This window comes from Megascapheus bottae, chromosome 15 (assembly GCF_031878675.1).
Source record: "Megascapheus bottae isolate mThoBot1 chromosome 15, mThoBot2.hap1, whole genome shotgun sequence".
NCBI lineage: Eukaryota > Metazoa > Chordata > Mammalia > Rodentia > Geomyidae > Megascapheus > Megascapheus bottae.
In genome coordinates this window covers 24,267,912-24,290,431 of record NC_143523.1, presented here as the reverse complement: position 1 = coordinate 24,290,431, position 22,520 = coordinate 24,267,912, and the positions used below count along the sequence as shown (strand labels likewise).

Genomic DNA, 22,520 nt, shown 5'->3' with positions numbered 1-22,520 from the left:
TAGGTTGCAGGACAGCTAGCTATTCAGGGTTAGTGCTTTCCTTCCCTACCCCCTAGTTCTCTTTGCCGGTTCTGGGGCTTGAACTTAGGGCCCCACACTCTTGCTTAGCATTTTCACGTAAGGCTGGGCCTGGACATTATCCTTGAGCTTGCAAAGCTCTACTTGTGGTCATTTGGAGATAAGAGTCTCAGGGCTGTTTCTTCCCCGGCTGGCTTCTAACCTTGATCCTCAGATCTCAGCTTTCTGAATAGCTAGGATTGCAGGCATGAGTCACCAGCAACTAGCTCACTTCTGGCTTTTTGTCAGTCAATTGTCTATAAGAATGTCTTGCATTTTTTTTAGCCTAGAATGGCTTGAGCTGGGATCTTCAGATCCCAGCTTCCTGAGTAGCTATGATTACAGATGTGAGCTACCAGTGTTCAGTCTTTTCAACAGTGTTCCAGTGCTGCAAAACTCCTCTACTGGTGTTACAGCTAGGGTGACCTCTTTGGGGTCTCATGCCCTTGATCATGCTGCTCTATCCTTATAGCTCACCAGCCATGTATGGTGCTGAGGCACAGGGAAGTGGGGGTCACAGGATGGGGAGCCTCAGTAATCTCCTCTTCTCCATTGTAGCTATTGCTGAAAATCTGAATATTTGTGTTCCAAGTGATTTCTCTCCCCATCTGGTAATCCGTTTGGGGAAAAATAATCAGTGGACCCAAGCATGCATTTCAGAGCCTAGAGACTCTTAGAATGGGGGTGTCACAGGCAGTGCATAAAACTTTACTGAGCACAGAAAACTCCTTGGAAATTAGAGTACAGGTTCTGGCCCAGTAGGTGTGGGGCCTGAGAGCCAGCATTTCTTTGAACTTCCAGCTGATTCCAAAGCTTCCAGCCAATACAGCACACTTTGAGAAGCAAGACACAGAGCCTTGGGTCTGGGCCAGGGTGAAGGAGACTCCTCTGGAGGGCAGAGGGCCTGGCTGTTGTGTAAGCAGAAGAGGCAGAAAGTCCGAACCGCTAGGATCCCCTTTTTCTCTCTAGCACAGTGACTGACCCTGTCTGTTTTCCAAGAGATTAACAAAGCCCCTGCAGATGGCCTCTGTAGGTATGACACACAGCCCAGAAGCTGTAAAAGAAAAGAGTCATAAATCCAAAAGTCCATAAAAATGGAAGTTTCTCACATTACTGCCATGAACACAGACAAAAGAAAAATGACAAACAAGGGAAAACTATCTGCAACTTGGGTTTCAGACAAAGGGCTAATTTCCCTAATTTGTAAAGAGGTGTTCCAGATCAATAAGAAAAAGACCAATAGTCAATAGAAAAAAAATGGGCAAAGGCTAGGAACAGATAAGAGATCCAAATATATAAAAATATTCTCAGCCTCACTCATTTAAAACAAATGAAAATTAAAAGTGCACTTGGAAATCAATTTTTTTGGCAAATAGTAAATAAAAAAAATTGATGGAATGTGTGATGGGAAATGTTGGGAAGTGTTTGCCTACCATGCACCAGAAAGGAGCTGATGGTTTATAATGAGAGGAGAATCTGGCACTTCAGAACTACCTATGTCAGGAGCTGGTGGCCCACATCTATAATCCTAGCTACTCTAGAGGGTGAGATCTAAGGATCACATTTTGATCTGGACAGGAAAGTCCAGAATTGGAGCTGTAGCTCAAATGATCGAGTACCAGGCTTGAGTGTAAAAGCTAAGGTATGGCATGTAGGCCCTAAGATCAAGTTCTAATATGGACACTAGAAAAACATATTCCTTGGACATAACTATTCCATTCCTTTGAACTTGTCTTGCAAATATCCCTGCAATCATGGGACATGCCTTACTGCAGAAGCTTATTCATTTAGCAGCATTCTTTGAGACAGCGAAAGGATTACAAGCAATCTAAATGTTCTCATATAGAGGACTCATTCAATGAGTCCAATCTATAAACTAGAATATTATACAGCCTTAAAAAATGAAGCTTTCTATATGTTGCTATAAAATGCTATCCAGAATTTACTGAAGATGCAAAGAGCAGAATGGTGAGGCTCCTATTTGTTAGACAGGAGGGTGGTGGTAGGAGTTACATGGTTCATGTGGAGCCATCCACAGCTTGTACTCTCATTCAGAGTTTTGAAGTGGAACAACCAGGGTGAGCCAGTGGAGACTGCTGCAGGATGGCTCTGTCCAGGCGCAGCAAGGGGTCCTCAGTTCCAGAGTATGGTGGGTGGAGCAGCCATCTGCCTCTCAACCCCCTTCTCCTGTACACATTTCTGTCTGGATGGACCACAGTGTCATTAGCGGAAATAACTGGGCTGGTATTTTGCTTGTGATTTAGTTAAATCATAAGGAGATTTTCCTGGCCTTGGCTTTTCTGGGATTGTGGTCAGTCTTCTTCCTTTCCCATTCCTATATCCTCTTTCCAGTCCCTTCCCCTTGACTGTTCCCACTTGTTCTCATCTCAGCAGTACCTTGTTTGCAGTATAACCTGTTTGTCCTTTTGTTCTTATAATTCTAGAGGAAAGCCCTGTCCAAGACACTTATCCACTGGGTTTTACATAGCCCCAGAATTGTAACTATTGTTTAGAGTATGGATTAAGTTCTAGGTGTCCTAATATATTCTTTTCATTCAAAATCCAAGATGTTCATTCATAAATGTATATTTGATGCTTGCCAAGTGATAGGCATTTCTTTGGGTCCTGAAGTGCAGTAGTGATCAAGTTGCTATTTCTGCTTAAACAGGGGTCAGTCTCACAAAGAAAAATAGGCCCAGATAAGGGCAAAGGTCATTAGTAGGATGTGTTTTTAGACAGGGTGCTTGAGGACACCTCAGCTGAGCCCTGAGAAGATCAGTAGGAACAGCATTTTGGGCAGGGGAATGGCAAATTTGACAGCCTTAGGTAGAAATGTGAAGGGAAGAAGATCAGAGAGGCCATGGGGTCACTTCTGGAGGGCTAGAGCAGACCATCTTACAGGTGACGCCCTATAGTGGTCTGTGGAGCTACTGACAGGAGCTGAGGTTTTGAAATTGGGTCTCAACCATCTTATCCATAAAGCAAGGAAAAAGATATCCTACCAGAGTGGTCAAGGGTCTTGTCCAAGGTTACCCAGTACGTAAGTGCTAGAGCTATTTGTATGACTGACCTCCACAGGATATGACAGTCTTTGTGGAATATTCCAGAATCCCTGGAAGAGCCCCGTCTGGCTGGGGGAAGGAAGAGGACTGTTCTTCTATAGCTCCTGGACACGCTCTCAGGATCTCCCACCAAGGGTAGAGGAGCAATGGCTACGTGCTGTGCCAGCTGGACCACCCAAGTGCTGACACAGCACACGTCCTGGCTCCCCACCCTGCGCCTGGTCTGTGAATCAATCAAGCCGCTCAACTGAAAAATTAACTCAGACCCACACCCATCCTGCAAATCTGCAGAAGGTCACCAGGAGGTACACAGCTGGGGCTGTGGCTGGCTGGACACTGTTGTCTCTGGCCAAGCCCTGAGGGCAGCCCAGTCCCGCCAGGTGAGCACTATGCCTCCATTTCAGCAGCCCTGGGTCTTTGGGGGCCTCTATGGGACCTGCCTACCTCTAACATGAGCTGCCTCTCAGGACAGAAGCTCAGCTTCTGTTCTTTCTGGGACTCATTGAACCAATTTTAATTGAGCTCCTCAGATAGTCGAGGTCTGGCTAGGGTCATTGATGAGTCTCCAAATGGCCAGTACCAGAGCTCAGAGTCCAAGGCCGGTAGGGTCACAGTCCAGGCTGAAACTGCTGGTGGCTTCACTATGGAGCTCTCCAAGCACAGGAGGTTCAGCCTCTGGGGTCTCACATGGGTGCTCTGTGTGCTTGACAAGCGAGACAGGGGGAGGGGGGCTGTCCTTTCCTCTGGCACCCTGCCAGCTGAGCTCACAGTGGACAGTTGCTCCTGGTCCTGCCACCTGGTTATCCAGAGCCTTCCTGGGAACTCAGTTTTCTGCCGGCATCCCCTGATGCTGCTCCCTTCCTGACCTTGCCCCACATGAAAGAGTTGATCAGCCCATCAATTAATTGTGTCCTGATCCAATCTTGGCTTGGTTGGAGAGAGGGCAGTAAATCCAGCTGGGTAATCATGCCCTGATATTTGTGTAGGGATAATTACCATCTCTCAGGCCTCACTTGGTGGCAAGATGAGATGAAAACCTATAAAACACCACTTGGGGCTGTGGCTCATTGTGTCTTGGCTGCACACAGCTGGCTTCCAGCCAACCAACACTGCCCACCCCCGCCCCTGGCACAGGCCCCAACCTCTTCCTCTTCTGTCCACACAACTGGCCAAGCTGGGAAAGCCAGTGTGTGTGTGTGTGTGTGTGTGTGTGTGTGTGTGTGTGTGTGTGTGTGTGTGTGTGTGTGTGTGTGCGTGCGTGTGTGTGTGTGTGTGTGTGTGTGTAAGTAGGTGCAGAAAGGGTGTCCCCAGAGCCAGCAAGCCAGCAATTCAGGAGGTACGAGGGCTTAAGTCTAAGCCCCAGGACCTGATCCAGAGTGAACTCAAGGGCCTGTTGCCATCTGGAAGAAGTTCATCTCTAGGGACTATCATGCCATCATGCCCTAGGACTTGTGACAGATGTTAGGGCTGCAGATCAAGGTCACCCTCTACCTCTGACTCTCACATCTTCTCAGGCCTGACCAGAGCCTGCTAAAGTGAAGGCCATTCCTATAGGGTCCTAAGAACACAGCCCCCACAAACTTGTGCTCAGAACAGTCCCTGGACCAGCAGTATCATGGTGGCCTGGTTGTGTGGCAGAATGCCAGGGATCAGATCCCCCTGACCCTGGCGGGGGTGGGGGGGGAGAGGATCGTGGGTTACTAGAATTACCACAGTATGAGATGTACTGGAGGCTTCCATGAACTGAGGGTCTGCCTTTCTCAGACCCTCAGCTGTCCCTGTCTCTCCCTGTCATCTGGCACCTGTGTGGCATGCAGTAGAGGACAGGCAAGAATCTGACCACACCTGTGTGGCGACAGGGACGGGGCAAATCACTGAAGGATTCACAGCACTTGGGAAAGGCCCCATGGAGCAGCATGGAGGGTATGTCCTGGGGTGTCTGCTGGCTCCATAATTAAGTAGGGGTGACTCTATAAACCCCCATAGGACTTGGGGGGGCAGGAGGGGGGAATGAAGAGGACACTGAGCCTAATGGGGAAAATGGGCCTCTATGCATACTTTTCCCTCCTGGCTCTGGGCCTGGGGGACAGAACTATGTATTGCAGGAAAAGAGGGAAGCACTGTGGTATCTTTGTGGGACACAGAATTCTTAGAGGCAGTGGGGACTGTGTGTGGCAGTCAGTGACAGTGGCCTGGACATAAGGTGTTGGGAGGAGGAAGAAAGAAAGCAGGCCCAACATCCCGGCCCTCACCTGAGAAGGCGTTGTTGGTGTTGAGGAAGTAGATCTCCTCACGGCCGTCCCCGTCAATGTCACAGGCCGTGACCCCGATGGCATTTCCCTGCCGGTCCCGCAGGGCGTAGTAAGGTGAGCTGCGTTCATCAACAGCGATGTTCACCAGCCGTTTCTGGGCCCGGTCATACTTCAGAACAAGGTTGGGGCCATTATACCTGGAGAATGATCAGGAAGGAGATGTTGGGGAGGAGCAGCTGGGCCCATCCAGACCACTGGAGCAGAGCAATGGGAACAGAGTCCACATGAGTGGTGGAGTGGCTCAGTCCCAGACATCTTACCTGAAAGGGTGTATGAGTCCCTGGATGCTGGGTGAGTGTCCCAGATCAGATATAGATGTGGGCAAGGTCTGAGTCACTGTACCCCTGTGGGACATCTATAAGGAGCAGGATGATGGACAACCAGTGACAACTCCTTACCAAGGGCCTGGCTGAAGACACTAGAACTTCCCCGATACTCATTTTGTCCTATTCACATGGGTGACCGTATTGATTTATTTTTATTAATTTATTTATTTTGGCCAGTCCTGGGGCTTTTGCTCAGGGCCTGAGCACTGTCCTTGGATTTTCTCAAGGTTAGAGCTCTACCACTTGAGCCTTTGCACTACTCCGGCTTTTTTCTATGTATGTGGTACCGAGGAATTGAACCTGGGCCTTTGTGCATGCTGGGCAAGCACTCTACCACTAGGCCAAACTCCCGGCCCCTACCTTATTGATTTATATGTAATAACCCATCAAAGGAGATGGCATGGAACACTGTATTATTCACCCATTTATGGATGAGGCTCATGAAGGAGACTGCAGTTCAGTTTGAGTGCCCTTCCCAGGATAGGAGTGAACGGTGAGGAAAGCTCTCTTCGTGAGTTCTCTTTGAGAGAAATCACTTCTTCCTGTCCAGAGTCAGATCCAACCTAGCCTCCTCTTTTGTCACTAAAATGCAGATGCCAGTGAAGTGGGAGTGGAGGGGAGGGATGTGAGGGATGTGGGGAAGCTATCTGGATGCCTTTTGGCACCTACAGTGTAAAAGGAGAGATGGAACTCATGGGCAGAAAGGACCTGAGTCGGCACACTGTCAGGCACACCTTACACACCACGACAAAGTGTGTCTGAATGCTTCATGTCAAGGGTGTGGCCTTGCCTTTAGAGGAACACCAAGCAGGAGAAAAGAAGGGATTCCAGCTGTCTCCAGGTATTAGGATGGGAAGTCCTGAAAGCCTTGCTCTTCCATCACCACTGTGCCTGCTTCTTAAGACCACTGTATTCAGAGTGCTTAGTCTTGTGAAGGGTACTTGGATGCATTATTTTACTTAGCCCCATACACTCTCAGAAAGTAAGTACATAGGGCATTTTCTAGAAAAAGAAACTGAGGGTCAGAGAGGCAAAGTGAGGTCCAACATTACAAAGCTCGTAAGTGGCAGTAAGAGGTGTCTAATTATGTCTCCAGGGTCCAGATCTTGTGTTCTTTCCACACTGCCTGTGATTCTAGCATTCTCAATCCTACAAGTACTCTTCTCAGTTTTTTTTCTCCCAAAATAATGACCTGAAAAAGTATGATAATCCTACATTTTGACAGGACTTTACAGTGTTTAAAGGACTTTCTCTTCTTTGATCTTCTTTGCTGCTTTTTTTGGATACTGGGATTTGAACTCATGGCTTTGCACCTGCCAGGTAGGCACTCTACCCTGGAGCTATATATCTTCAGCTCTTTACACCGGTTATTTTTTTTTTTTGCCAGTCCTGGGCTTGAGCTCAGGGCCTGAGCACTGTCCTTGGACTTTCTCAAGGCTAGCACTCTACCACTTGAGCCTCAGCACCATTTCCAGCTTTTGTCTATGTATGTGGTACCAAGGAATCGAACCTGGGTCTTCATGCATGCTAGGCAAGCACTTTAACCACTAGGCCAAACTCCCGGCCCTACACTGGTTATTTTGAAATAGGGTCTAGCTTTATTTTCCCCAGGCCCATGCCTAATTTTTTTTTTTGCCAGTCCTGGGGCTTGAACTAAGGGACTGGGCACTGTTCCTAAGCTTCTTTTGCTCAAAGCTAGCACCCTATCACTTGAACCACAGCATCATTTCTAGCTTTTTTCTTCTCTTCATGTGGTACTGAGGAATCAAACCCAGGCCTTCATGCATCCTAGGCAAGCACTCTATTACCAAGCCACATTCCCAGCCCATGACTGGATCTTGATCCACCTATTTTATGCTTTTTGTCATAGCTGAGATAACAGGTATATGTCATCATGCCCAGCTTCTTCCATGGAGATGGAGTCCTAAGGACTTTGCTATCTGAGAAAGCCTAGAATCATGATCCCAAGTTGCTAGTATTGCAGGTGGGATCCACCAGTACATAGCTTTTCTTTGCTTCTTAAAGGTTCGAGTGCTGCCAAAAATTAGGCTGGTACCCTTGGGCTGGTAAGTTTCTCTCTCTAGACTATTTCTCTACAAGATGAGAGAGTTGGGACTAGAGGAGATTGTCACTACATGGGCAGACAAGTATGGATATGGGACAATTCCTCTGGGACCAGTTGGTTGCCAACATGGCATTTCTATGTTGGCATATTCTATTGTATGCATCCCATTCCATAATACAAGATATTAGGTCCAGTGCAGATGCTTGCCTGCCCTTGAGCCTCTGGAGAAATCTTCACCAAGTCTGGAGCCAGCCACCCAGCAGGATGGGAGGGGCATGGCCTCCCCACATTTTAGAGGAAAATCCTTTCAGTTAACTCCAGGTGGCTGGGGTACACTCGGCTTTCTCTCCTCCTAGTAGAGGTCTTGAGGGAGAAGATGGCTCATCCCATCTTTTCTTGGAAGAACTTGGAATGTTAGTTCTCCAGCACCCCCTGCTGGTGTGTCATGGGTTGAAGTTGCTAGGCTGGGTCAAACTCTTTAATCCTGCTATGGTCATGGGCTAAAGTTGCTAGACTGGGTCAAATTCTTTAATCTTCTAGGACACAGGCCAAGGAGGTCCCCAAACTGGGACGAGGTCTGACACTCTGTCTGCCCCTCACCGCTTCCCCTCCACTTCCTACTCTCCTGGGGACAAGAGACATGAAAACCAATGCAATGGCATCAATAAGATTCTGGACAATCAGGGAACAAGGCCAGAGGGCAGTGCCTGGAATAATCAGCTGTTCCCTCCACCCAGAGGCCCTTAGTCTTCCCCAGGGAAAAGCCCCTCCCTTGCTCCTTCCAGGAAGCTGGTGCTCCATTTTGTCTCCTTGCCAGCCCCTGAAGATGTGCTGCTCTTTCTACTGCACCTGTGTCTTTGCTCAACAGCAGCCACCCCTCCATAGAAATTGTTCTCCCTATTATCCAAGCTCCCGTTTACCTGCCTGCTTGCCTGCCTGCTGGACTCGACCTTCTCTCTGGATACCCATGGTGCTTGCACTTCATTTGCTCCTGGAAGGATGGAGGTGGAGGTGTCTGTGTTCCAGCTTCTCTCCCCTCATTAAACACACACTCTGGATCCCAGGAAGCATGTAGAGAGATTGGGTATGCACTGTGCCTAGAGCCACACACAGCGGGAGTTGCTTCTTTACAAAGGTTGGATTCAAGAATGAGGGAAGGAGGAAGTGAATTAAAATAACCACAGCAGCCTTAGGAGAGTGGTACTCCAGCACCGTACTGAGCCCACAGCCATGCTGGCAACCCCAGCATGTGGGTCCTTTTGGCATGCCTGTTTTATAGGCGTGGAGCCTGGGCACAGGGGTGAGGAGGTGACTTCCCCACAGTCACTCTGTGGGACCAGTCTCTACCTTGAGGAGCCTGGGGAATTGACAAGGAGACTTTTGGGGTTCACATGTTCCTTTTCTTTATCACCTGATAGAGACTGCAGAGTCCTTGTAGGAATCCAGAGGCCTCAGGTTGCAGAATGGAGCCAGCCAGTAAGTAGGGCAAAACCTTGTGTTTTTGAAAGGTAGCTATAGTTTCTCATATAAAAGGATGAGCCAGCTGGGGTCAGGCCAATAGCAGCCTGGGTGTGGGGCCCTGGTCCTGCCAGGTCCTGCCTTGGAACTTGTTACTTCTTCCCCCAAGCTCAGAGCTGCTATATACCTCACAGGATGGCTGTGACAATGAACTGTGAGGGTGTATGTGACAACACTTGGTAAACTGTGAAGAGTTACACACTTACATGTTCTCATCACTCTTATAAAACACACACAACAAACCCGAGGCATGACCTCTTACTCTCTAGAGATCATTTTGTTCATTTCACACACATTCTAGTACCTTCTCCCCAAACACTCCTTGGTTACTCATCTTCTATAGATCAAATTCTTTTTAAAAAAATGAGTAGTGGGGCCAGGAGTTTGGTCTAGTGGTTAAAGTGCTTGCCTAGCATGCATGAAGACCTGGGTTCGATTCCTCGGTACCACATACATAGAAAAAAGCCGGAAGTGGTGCTGAGGCTCAAGTGGTAGAGCTCTAGCCTTGAGAAAGATCCAAGGACAGTGCTCAGACCCTGAGCTCAAGCCCAGGACTGGCAAAAAAAATGAGTAGTGTTTTTATTTTCATTTTTTGAATTTGTCGGGATGAGGTCTAATTCTTTATTCTACTTGATAACCAATCTTCTCAAAAGATTTGGCTTTATTCTCCAATCATCCATTTCTCACCCCCTATCCAACTTCTGCTTCCTATCACCCATTTCTCACCCCTATCCAACTTCTGCTTCCAATTTCCCCAAGGCTGCTATTGCTTCTGTCATCTGTAATCCTCTCTCAGTGGCCACACGTAGGGCCTTTCTGTCCAAGTCACCTTTGACCTCTTAGCCGTACATCATCCCACTCTCTTTGCCTCTGCCTCTCAGCTTCCTTCCAGGAGACCTTTCTTGCTGAGCTTTAGGATGTCACCCTTGTCTGGTTGAAGGTCCTTCCTTCCCATCCTCTGGATGCTCGTGTCTCCTAGTCTAGCCCTGAGCCCTCTTTTCTCTCCCTTTTTGCCAGCCCATAATATCCATTCCCATGACTGACAGCTCCCAAATTTATATCTCTAGCCTGAATTCCCAGCCCAAACTCAGACTCATATATTTGACCGCCTACCTGACATCTCCCCTGCACGTTCCAAAGCCATCTCTGATGGAAAAATGTCCAAAATGGAACTATTGATTGCTCCACCCCTCCTTTCCCCAAAATGGGTACCCGGGAACTAAAGCCAGAAGCCTGGCATTATCCCTCCCCATTGGTTTGTTTTTTTTTTTTTTTAATCTAATTCATCAGCCCATCATGTCATTTCTACCTCAGAAAATATTTCAACTCGGCTTTCTTCTCTCCAATGGCCACCCTCTCTGGGGAACCTCCTTTCTGTTTCCTCACTGATCTAATCTCCCCATTCATTTTTTTAACACATAGGTCAGATCATGCCAGTCTCCTTTGTCTAAAACCCTTGGATGTGTTTCACTGTGTTAGCATTCTTGGTCAGGGGGCCTGGGCCCCCAGCCTTCAATGCCTTGCATGCATGATCTCAGCCCAGGACACTTGCAGGGCAGAGCTCTCTGACTAGTGAATTCCCCTCCCCTCCCCTTCTGCTGGGTTCCACAGCTAGCTTCTTCTCATCGCTTAGGTCCCATCTTAAAAGGGAACTCTTCAGAGATCACCTCCCTCCCTGGTCTTCCAGTCTCTGCATCTGGCTTCCTGTGATTTTCTTCACTGATTTGCCTGTTTCTCCCAGTAAAACACAAGCCTGTTTGATTTTTCTTCCACCTTCAGTGCAAATGGAGAGCTCAAAAAACACTTGCAGAGTTGCTGGAGAAAGCTAGAGAAGGCACAAGATCATCTCGAGGTGGCTGAACAAAGGGTGCACTATGCCATTAGTTTCCTGTTGGGGCTGTGTTCCTCTAATTTTGCTAATTCCCAAACACACACGACACAATGCCAAAGAGCATATGGAGAACCATACCCTGGCTTAGTTGAGGGAGAATAACTGCATATTATAGATCAGTGCAGAGGAATAGCATTTTTTTTTTTTTGCTGAGAACTGTTGAGTGCTATGAAAAAATCACATACAGTCACGTAAGGGTAGGGCAGATAAAAGGATGTAATCATTGAATACCTACTATATACCAGGTGTTAGGCTAAGTAGTTTATAATATGATATCTTACTTGCAAACATAGGAACTTCATTTGTTACCTATCTAAGCTCTGAAAGACATATAAAAATATCCATTTTGAAAACTCAAGAACAGGGAAAATTTTCATGCAAAGGAGAAAGAACAAAGTATATATGCGTAATATATATTTAGGAGAGAGGCAGGGTAGACAAACGTGTATTTGTATAAACAATTCAGCATAGAGACACAAAGAAGACATAAATACACAAAGGTCGAAATGAGAGGCAGTGAATCAGTCTATAAACAGGGAAACACAGCTAAAGAGGTGCTCCTGTAGAGACACATGGACAAAGAAGGGCATCTGTAGACATGCAGAGACAAATGGAAAGAGTTCAAATTATGGCATGTTAACAGGACTTGCAGATATTATCACAGAGAAACAATCCCATCTGGTGACTACTTGCGGGCATTTCCTCGAAGGAGTTAAAAATATGTGTTGTGTTTTCACAACTCCTCTTTAACTCTCTCTGCTCCTCCTTCTCTCCCTTCTTTCCCCTATTTTTACTCTTTCTTCCTATATTCGCCCTTTTCTTGAGACAGAACTTTCTGTGTAGCCCAGACTGACCTTGAACTTTTTGTTTCTTATGCCTCAGTCTCTCAATGGATGGGATTACAATGTGTTATTGTGACTTCTGGTTTCTTCAATACCATCATAAATTTATATGTTTAAAACTGAGTTTCAGGTAAAAGTGAATTTATGACAGCTAATTGTTCATGCAAACTGAAAGACAAACTTATTCCTTGGTATAAAGTGTGGTCTGAGAGCAAAATCTGGCCAATTGCCTGTTTTTATAAATAAAATTTCATTGGAATATGGACATGCCTGTTTAATTACATACCATCTATAGTTGCTTTTGCTAAATGACAGTTATTAATCGTAACAATAATCACCACATGGCCCTCCCCAAACTGAAAATATTTACTCTCTGGATTTTTATTATCAAAGATTGCTAACCTTTGGTTTAAACTCTAAAGGGATGTCAGCCTTATGAGAGCATTTCAAGTTTTAGGTGGTACTTACCACAATAGAACAAATAATTAATTAGAAAACAACTTAGTAAAAATGAATTTCAGGAGATATACTGGCTTCAGAAACGTCAAGTTTGACTATAAATGTGATGCTGAATGTTAGGACAGAGATTGTGAGGCAGGATAACCCTTGGGAGAAAAAAGAAAAGTTGTTTAAGATAGCTGTGTTCTATGGACAGTCTCTTTGGAGATTAGGTGGCCATTTCCAAGGTCATCAACTATGAAAGGGCCTGAGTCTTGCAAGTGAGATAAATGGGAAAAGGTGTAATGTGGCAAAATGGCTATCATATGCTTTCTTCTTTTACATGTATTTCTCATTGACTAGTAGAATTTGTTTCTTCCTCTCTTCATTTTGGGTTAGCTTTACTTGCCTTGATTGGTAGGATATGGTGGAAGTGATACTAGGCCAGTTCTAGGCCCTTCCGTTCAGAGGTCATGCAGCTTCCTTCCGCCTCTGGGGAAAGCCAGCCAGCATGTAAAAACTGTGGCTACCTTAAAACCATCCTCTGCTGGGGGGAACTAAGCTAGTGCTATGGAAGAGAACCCAAACAGCAGCTATGTGAGCGTATCTTGGACTTTTACCCTGGCCCATTTGACACCTTGAAGCAGCAGAATTTCATGCTATATAGAGAACTACCCAGTTACGTCTTGACTGAATTCCTGACTCACAGAACAGGGAGTGTATAACTTATTTTAGACCATATAGGTTTTGGAAAAGAAAGCAGATAATAATGATCTGTCATCTCAGATCTGTGAGAAAGAGGAATTTATCCCTGAAGGGGAAGAAAAAGGATTATCTACAGTCAATGGGATTCTCTAGGTTGGTCATTTGTTTTCCTAGTGGGTATATCTGTGCAATGGAGTCTTGGAGCTAGCTGGGTTGGTAGTAGGATTGCAGACTATCTGAAGGTCTGTTCAGAGTCTGTGGTGGAGGGAAATAAATACAAGGCCTCCAGACACCAAAGTCTTTCAACTCCTCCTCTTTCTTGATATCAAAACATTTCCCATTTTGAATGCACCTTAAGCATGGATTATTTCTTTGGAAATGTGTATAACACTTTCCCTCCCTTTTCGCATAATTCTTTGAAAGCTATTGAAGTTAAATAGGATCAGAAAATGTATGGGAAGTCATTCAAATAGGAGATTGCCAGATTGGATCCTAGAACAGGATCTGTCTTAGAGGCCTGTGTCTCTAAGGGAGCAGAGCCTTGCTTCTGGTTGTGATGAGAACTCTGGGGAGGAGATCCCTTTGTGTGTGTGTGTGTGTGTGTGTGTGTGTGTGTGTGTGTGTATACACATGTGCTCGACACACATTCTAAATTGGATAAAGTTGAAAAGGGCATCCCAGGAAAAAAAGAGCAAGCAGATTCAATCTTGATTTAGGAGCAGGCTAGAGTGAAGAAGCTCCACAAATAGAGTGCTCTATTGAAGAAAGTAACTTTAAGATGAAGGAGCAAAACCTTTTGTCCTGAGGGGTAGATGGTTTTTCAAGAAAGGGATGTTTGGTACTAAAAGGTCAGGATAATCTGAAGTGATGAGTGTTTGTGCTCTGTAAAAACTGCACACAGACTGATTGATTTATGCCTTGTTCTAAAAAAGATCTGTGCTCAGCATGTGCTCTGTGCCCTTGGAATTTCTTATATTTTGATGCCAGAGAAGCACCCAGAAGGCAGAGACCAATACAGGAAGCTGTGTCTCCCACCACGCCTGGGCAATGCTGGGAAAGAGCAAGTGCTCTGTCATGTTTGCTGATGTTGATGATGTGGATAAGGATGATTAGGATTCCATTGCTCAAAGTGATTCTCAGAAAAGAGGGGGGCAGTGGGGAGGCATTCCATAAATGCTCATAGGAGGGACTGAGGGGTCGGATGGAGACTGTGTTAACCAGGATTCTTTGATTCTAGGTAACAAATATTCTACCTGAACTAGTTAAAAAAAATTTTTTTTTGACTCAGATGTCCAAACTATAGGAATAGCAAGGCCTCTGGTGGAACTGGAATGAAGGTCTCAACTAGACAGTTGCCAGGGCTTTGTCTTCTTTCCTTCTTCCTCTTCCACCTGTTGGCCTTGTTCTCTCATCCTCTTGTCCCCACACAATTGTTTTGCACGTGGTTTGAAGTCAGGCAGCATCTCAACTCTAGCACCACATTGAGTTGGACGATGCTTCCTCTTTCAACGTGACAAGGCCCAAGGATGAGCTCTAAGTGGTCCACTTTGGGCCACATGTCTATACCAGAGCCAACAGCTGGGAATCTATTGTTGGCAACCTTCAAGTAGGAGATGTGTATCCTCTTTAGAACGGAAAGCGTCTGGAAGGATGAAGGATGTGTCTCTAGATGACAGTGACTCATTGGGCCTGTATGTTTTTCAGACACATTCCCCAGGGACTGCTGATGGGAAGAAGAGCTTCTCTAGCTCTATCAAGTCTCTGTGCCAGACACATCTCAAGGTCTCTCCATTCTGCACTCCCCACCCCCACCCCCTCCCCGAGCAACAAGAAGAAGCAAACAATGAATGTGGGAAAACTATCTGGCTCCCTAGGTTCTATGTGGAGTATGGAAAGAAAAGAGAAGAAAGAAGAGAAGGAAAAGGAGGAGAATGAAACCCTTTTGTGTCCATAGTTGTTGCTTTTTTTTTTACACTTTTTTTTTCTTTTGCGAGTCCTGGGGCCTGAACACTATCCTTGGGCTCTCTCAAGGATAGAGCTCTACCACTTGAGCCACAGCACCACTTCCGGCTTTTTTCTATGTATGTGGTGTGGAGGAATCGAACCCAGGTCTTTGTTCATGCTAAGAAAGCACTATGCTACTAGGGCAAACTCCTGGCCCCCCACGTTTTTAAAAAAAAAACTCCTTAGGGGAAATGCCTCCAAGTAGTCTCTACTTCTTGCTTGTTTCTCAGGTCAGTGTTCCAGGCAGCAGGGTGGGACTGCAGACCCTCTGAGTGAGGACCAGCTTGCTTCTTGGATTCAGGCACATAACTAGCTGCTAGGAGCTGGATACATTGGCTCACGCCTGTAATCCTAGCTACTCAGGAGGCTGAGATCTAAGAATCACTGTTCAAAGCCAGCCAGGCATTAAAGTCCATGAGACTCTGATCTCCAATTAACTACTAAAAAAGTGGAAGTGGTGCTGTGGCTCCAGGGGTAGGGTGGTAGCCTTGTATTGAAGAGCTCAGGAACAATGCCCAGGCCCAGAGTTCAAGCCCCACAACCAATAACAAAAACAAAACAAAAACAAAACACACAAACACACAAAAACAACTGGCTGCTAGGTCACAGAACATTTTAAATCTCTACTCAGGCTCTCTTTCTGGCATACTTGGAGCTGCCATCTGAAAGCTGTTGGTTTTGGTCTCTTTAGGTACAGATGGTCAATTTAGGGGCACAATAGTGGTGTAAGTAGCCAATGGATGTTTGATTCTGCTTTTACTATGCTTGAAAAGCAACATTTAAGTTGGTGGCTCATGCCTGTAATTCTAGTTACCTGGGAGACTGAGATCTGAGGATGAAGGTTTAAAGTCAGCCTGTGCTGACAAGCCTGAGAAACTCCTTATTTCCAATTAACCCATAAAAAGCAGGATATGGAGGTGTGGCTCAAATATAGCATACTAACTTTGAATGAGAAAGCCAAGGGAGAGAGTGAGACCCTGAATTTAAGCCCAAGTACTCTCTCTCTCTTCCTCTCTCTTCCTCTCTCTCTCTCTCTCTCTCTCTCTCTCTCTCTCTCTCTCTCTCTCTCTCTCTCTCTCTCACACACACACACACACACACACATACACACACACACACTCAGAGTAAAATTTACTTGAAAAAAAACCCCAACAAACCACCTTTAGTTGGAAGCACTTGATATGACTTTTGACATGAAAACTTTGCAAACTTACAAATGTGATCAAAACTATGATTAAGATGAGATATTTGCAGATATGAGTAAATAAAAAAATAACATTTGCTCATCTGCATAGTTGTTTTTAAAACAGTCAAGACTTTCTGGAAAACATATACAAATCTTACCTGAAGAAAATATATGTCAAAAAATATAAATCACACATAAAATATCATTTGTTTCTTAACAAGGAATGACAAGGTAAACATATAAATAGAAAGAACCTTCCACATGAGGTTAAAAATTCTTTTTTTTTTTTTTTTTGCCAGTCCTGGGTTTGAGCTCAGGGCTGAACACTGCCCTTGGACTTTCTCAAGGTTAGAGCTCTACCACTTGAGCCACAGCACCACTTCTGACCTTTTATCTATGTATGTGGTACAAAGGAATCGAACCCCGGTCTTTGTACATGTTACGCAAGCACTCTACCACTAGGCCAAACCCCCAGCCCCGCTAGTAAGAAAATTCTAACAGTGATTCACTCTTCTTTAAAAGCAGGAACGATAAGTTGGTCACTGACTTTACGTCACCCTATTCTGCTTCTATTCCTAGATATGTGATGGGCACCCAGCCATGTAAGGAGCTGGGATACAGCTGCATGCTTTCAGCCCTGTGGGGTAGCTGGGTAAACATGGCAAATGCTCCTGTTCTTTAGAAAGACACGAATCTATGGAGGTGACAGAGTGACCAAGAGAGCTGTGACCTTCTTCAGGGCAGCTAGTTGGTGAGGGGCCTTGTGCCTGGGAGAGAATTGCTCTGCAATCCCCAGTGGTGTGGATGCTCTTGGACCATCACCAAATCTGAGCCTCAGTGCTTCATGTGGAAAGTAAGGATGCTCACATCAGCCACTGTGTTGAGGACTGAGATCAAGCTGTAAGGTGCTTAATGAAAAGCGTGGCACAGAGCACATGCTCAGTAAACACTGGTTAACAAGTTTATCTTCTGCCTCACACACTCAGCGCCTGACACATAGTGGGAACTCAATAAATATTTTTGAGAGGATGAGTTATTATTATTACTTGGGTAGCCTTGAGCATAGGAGACTGTGAGCTCCAGGTATTCAGGACCATATTTTATTCTTTCTTGAACACAGATATGATAAAGGAGCTTGCTTATATTCACTAGGATTTAGTTTCCTCATCTATAAATGGGCTGATAATGTTTGCTCTACTTTGAGGTCAGATGAGATAATACAAGTAAACTGTGACATAGCTGTAGATTTTGTTTATGTGCACACACACACACACACACACACACACGTATACACGGTGTATATAGCTATTGTCTGCAGCAGAGGCAGCTGCTTGGGCCCTCTGGAGAGCCCTAGCTCTTCTACCCAGTTTGACAGGAGCTGAATGATGGGTCCTTGGAGTTGTTGAAATGCCCTGGCTAAGGGAGATGACAGGATTTGCTGAGGCCTGGTCAGCAAACAGCTGTGATTTTCTCCAGCAAGGAGAAAGTGAGGCTGGGCATAAGCTGGAGATGTGTAGGAGGCTGTCTGTTAAGCCAGTCAGGTTTGCACTGGACAAGTAAGGAGGCACAAGTCACTAGACACTAGTCACAGGCCCCGGTGAGGGGCAGGGAGTGAAGGGCAGGCTGGTGAAGTGCAGGGCTATCATGCATGGACAAGAAGCAGGTGGGCTCCTCTTGGTCACAGCTCTGGAGATTGGAGATGGCCTCCTTTTGAGCATATAGGCCTGCCTTTCTGCCCCATGGCTCTGTCTAACCAAGGTCTTGGATCAGATTCTAGCTCAGTAGTTGGCCTCTCTTCATGAAGACAGTTCTCTTTCTTCAGAGGGAATGAAAGTCCTACCTACTTGGAATTTTTAATATAAGTCACTGTTCAAGCCCCCCTGTGTCTGTCAGAACCCACAGGTCACATCAAGTCAAACGCTATTTCCTTTTGCTTGCTGGTGTCTCCATAATGTCCTGTATGTACTGTGTGCCTAACTGTTCTGCTTGCTGGACTCCATTCCCCACTCTTGCCAGCTATCCCATTCCAATGGGGAAATCATGTTCCTGCTTGTGTTCCCTCTCATGCTGCAGCTAATAGGGTATGCCTGGCTGTGTCTTGAGAAATAATGGCTGGAGGAAGCAGCAAAAGCTTCCCAGTTGCTATGGAGTGTTAACTGATGAATTCAGCTCTTCATTTTGATTGGAAGGAAATAGTTCTAGAAGAGACTCTTGCTTTGAAAAAATATAGAGCTGCCAACAACTAAAGGCGTTCATTCAGAGGGGTCTTTGTTGCCAAGCTGGCTTCAATTCCCTTAGCCATGCATTAACACTAATCAGAATTTGGCTGTTGGAGCAAATGTGCATTAAAGTTTAGGGACAGAAATGTTGTATGTTAAGTATTAGTGAGAAAGTACCAAATTGGACCTGGCTAGACATTTATTTCTTTAAAGTGCTTGCTATATAAAAATTACCTACCTGAATGAAAGTCAAGATAAATAGTTATGCTAATTCCAAATGAAAGGTACACGAGTATAATCTAACATATTAGGTCAGCAGGCATTTTATGTTTTAAGCCATCCATCTAGAACAAAGTCCTTGCTGGCCTATCCTGACTGCAGGAAAAGAGTCATGTATAGATTCTTGCTCCTCTAAGTGTACAGTGGGGGAGGCAGTGGCATCATTTGAGAGCATGCTAAAGGATGGAAAATGTTGGGCTCCATCCCAGATCTCTAAATCAGAATCTGCATTTTAACAAGGTGCCCAGGGAATGCACATGCATATCAAAGATTCAGAAGGACCAGTCTGGACTGGTATGTCTCAAAGAGGGTTCTATAGATGCTTACATCTAGGCTAACAATACAAATTCTAGAGGGCCACTCAACCTTCTGAATCAGAGTCCAGGGATCCAAATTCCAAACTGACTTCCAGATGGTTTTCACACTCTGCTGATAACCCTTCCTGTCTCCTGGAGATCCCTTCAGAACCTGGCAACATACTGTGTTCTGAGTCCAGTATGAAAGAACTTAGGGAAAGCTTTATGCTTCCATTTAGTAGTTTATAGCAGCATCACTGTAGTTGAACATGTTGAGAACAAGCTGTGGTGTGAATACCCAGAAGGGTATTATTGATTAATTCACAATTCACAATGCATTTGAGTTTCCCGTCCACACTGTGAATAGATGTCCTCCCCGAGGGTAGAGAGCAACAAATGCTTTGTCCTCATTCTTCCCAGTTCTCCTAGGGCTGAGTAGACTCCCACTGTGTGCAACCATTTGTTTTCTCAGCCACCTTCACATCTTGTTCTAAGCAGACAGGTAGGTACCCAGTAACATTTCATGAGCCTTTTCCTCCTCATGCCAGCCATGACTCCCAAAGACCAGACAAGACTATTGTCTGAAGCTCTGTCCATATCCAATTCCCAACACATGGGTCAGCCAAGGTCAGATGCAGCCTTGGTGTCTGCAAGAGCTCTGTCCTTTGGGATGGCATGAACATTCTTCTCCCTGTGATGTGTGAATTTAGTTCCTTTAGAAAGAGAGAGATGCAAACCATACTACTCTCTTTTAGAGATAAGAGAAACCAGATAACATCTTTTGAAATTCAATGTGTGACAGAGACAGGATAGCATGAGATAGAGTCCAGCTGGAGGTCTCTGTTGATTGCTAGCCTCAATAAATGTCTAGAAGGCAGCAGAACAACTCCCCATTTCCCTTTCCCTACTGCACAATGGTCCTGGCTCTGACCTTAGGTTTCAAAACACAGCACCAAAGAGGGAGGACAATCGCCTTCCATCCTCCAGCCTCTCAGTCTGTACAGACAAGGGCACAGAGCTTCATGGTTTGCCCACACTGGCTTAATCCTCTCAGCCACCCAGTGGAGCCACCATTTACCTCCCACGTCTCAAATGAGAAACCAAGGCCAGAGGTTAGTCATGTCCCAAGTCACACAGCTGGAAAGAAGCAGGCTGAGTCATGAATTTGGTTCCTTTAATTTTTAAATTCTAGTTTCTTTTTCCCTAACCACAATGTCTTATTTTTTCCCTTCTTGCTCATAAGCCAACATATTATTTCAACTAGACCAGGGATTCCTTTTGGCAAAGCTCTCTCTAAATTATACCAGTGGGTTCAGAATGAGCATGTGACACTTTCTCAGCAGGTGTGGTGGCCAAAATACCAGTGACTGCTGTTTTCTGTTGGGTCTCTAGGAAATTCTCGAGAGGTGTTGTTGAAAAATCAGAGCCAGATGGTTGTCATGAAGAAATCTCTCTGGCTCAGCGGCTGCACAGTCGTCTTGGGAGGGACATTGTTGCAGCTGAGGAACATGGCATGACCATGCTAGACCCCTGGCCTTTGCCAGCATCCTAGTTGCTTTGCAACAGCACAGACTTTTAACTTGGCTCAGCTTCCACTGCTATTGAAAAAAAGTGCCAGAAGAGGACACGTAGTGAACACAGTGTCTAGGAGGCATTACAGCTCGTCTGGAGAGTCCCCCACAGGCCTGGATGTAGATGGTGATAAAGGGGAATGTGACAGCACAAATAAGGCTCCTGTCCGCACGATCATTAGACTCAACAGATAAATGCGGCCCCGTTGTCAGAAATGACAATCTGGATGTTACAAATAACTGACTTGCCATTGTGATTGCTGGAGCCGAGTTTTAGAAGGAAAGTGGAAACCTGAGAGGTGACCGAGCTTCTGCCCTTTGAAAGGTCTCTAAAGAGCAGAGCGGATATCTGCCCAACCCCATTTAGCCAGGTGCAGCCGAGAGGCAGACATTGCAGGTGCGTCATTCCAAGGACTCTGGCATGTGCCCTAAGCCATTCTTTGTGTGAAGTCTGCTGGGTACTGTAACCAAGTGCCATGTGCCTTACTACAGAAATGTATCCCTCTTCCCCCCTTCCCTCAGCCCCAATAGATCTGGTCCCAGCAATCTGAATCTGGAGATAGATCAGCAAGATGGCACTTCCTGCCAAAGTGCTGGGGACAACATGTTCCTTGGCACTCCCTGATTCTTGTGGCTGAAGCAAATGCTTTGCCATGGAAAGATGAACTCTCCCCATGATTTTTCAGCTATAGTTGTATCTTTTGCCACATAAGGTGATGTGCTAGGGCTCCAGGAACAAAGACACAAACACAGCTTTTTAGCAGTCGCCAATCACTACAAACTCCTCTGGATCCACAATTCTTTCTTTCCAGAAAGCACATCCAAGACAGTTAACTACCATAGCTGGGAAAGGGTGCTAGGTGCTCATGTGCACTGGCTTGTTGAGTCTTTGGGGGAACTCTGGCAGGTCCATGCTGTGTTCTCTTTCACAAAGAGAAACAGAAGCTCTAACCCTAAAAGAAGTTCGATCCTCTGTCCCAGGGGCTCCTCTGTGCCCTGTGCACCCCCACATTCCCAGAGCTCTTCAAGAACTGCAGGGGATGAGGATGGGATGAGAAGGACTGATCTTTCTGGACTACCTTCAACCCTAGCAACTCTACATAGGTTCAATATTAGGGTACTAGGTAAGATTTTATTTTTGTTTTGAAGGTTTACCTTGAGAAAATAAAGTTGGAAATCCACAGGTCTCTCTACTTTGTGCTTGGTGATATTTGGGCAGGAGCCCCATATCTGGGACCAGATATGAGCACAAACTTCCTCCCTATCCTTTCTTTATTTTGTGTCCTTGGGCATCAAGCTCCTCATCTGTGCAATGAAAATATGAACAAGACCTGTCTTAGAGGGATCTTAAGGGAACTAAATGAGATGATGCACCCATAATGCTGAACATACTCAGGAAAGAACCACTGTCATGTTCATCACTGACTTGTGCATTCCCCCGCTGCTCAGTTCCCCTGACATTCACTCAGTGACTTATCTAGAACAGGTGGGTCCAGCTGTGTTCCCCTTGCTAGAGCATCTATAGGGGATGGATGGCAACTGGGTAATGCATACAGTGCCAGTCATTCCCTCAACTCCCTAGCTGCCTGGTGCCCAAAGGACCTATGCTTCATACATGGGTGCTTGGTGATGCATACTAGATGCAGCCATTGCCTCTGTCTGGATCCAGAAGGAAGTCCAATGACTCAGAAGGGCTTGGCACCATGAGGAAATATAGAATGTTGTTGATCTCTATGACAATTCCAAGTG

At 45.8% G+C, this 22,520-nt stretch overlaps 1 protein-coding gene across 2 annotated transcripts in view; it reads right to left on the bottom strand.

The window, feature by feature from the left end:
• The window catches only part of Crtac1 (cartilage acidic protein 1), a 139,596-nt gene that overhangs the window by 44,428 nt on the left and 72,648 nt on the right, over window positions 1-22,520 (bottom strand). For both annotated transcript variants that reach the window (XM_090346109.1, XM_090346108.1), the window contains exon 3: window positions 5,372-5,568. In XM_090346109.1, the coding sequence (XP_090202235.1) occupies window positions 5,372-5,568 (197 nt within the window). The remainder of the gene's footprint in view (window positions 1-5,371; window positions 5,569-22,520) is intronic.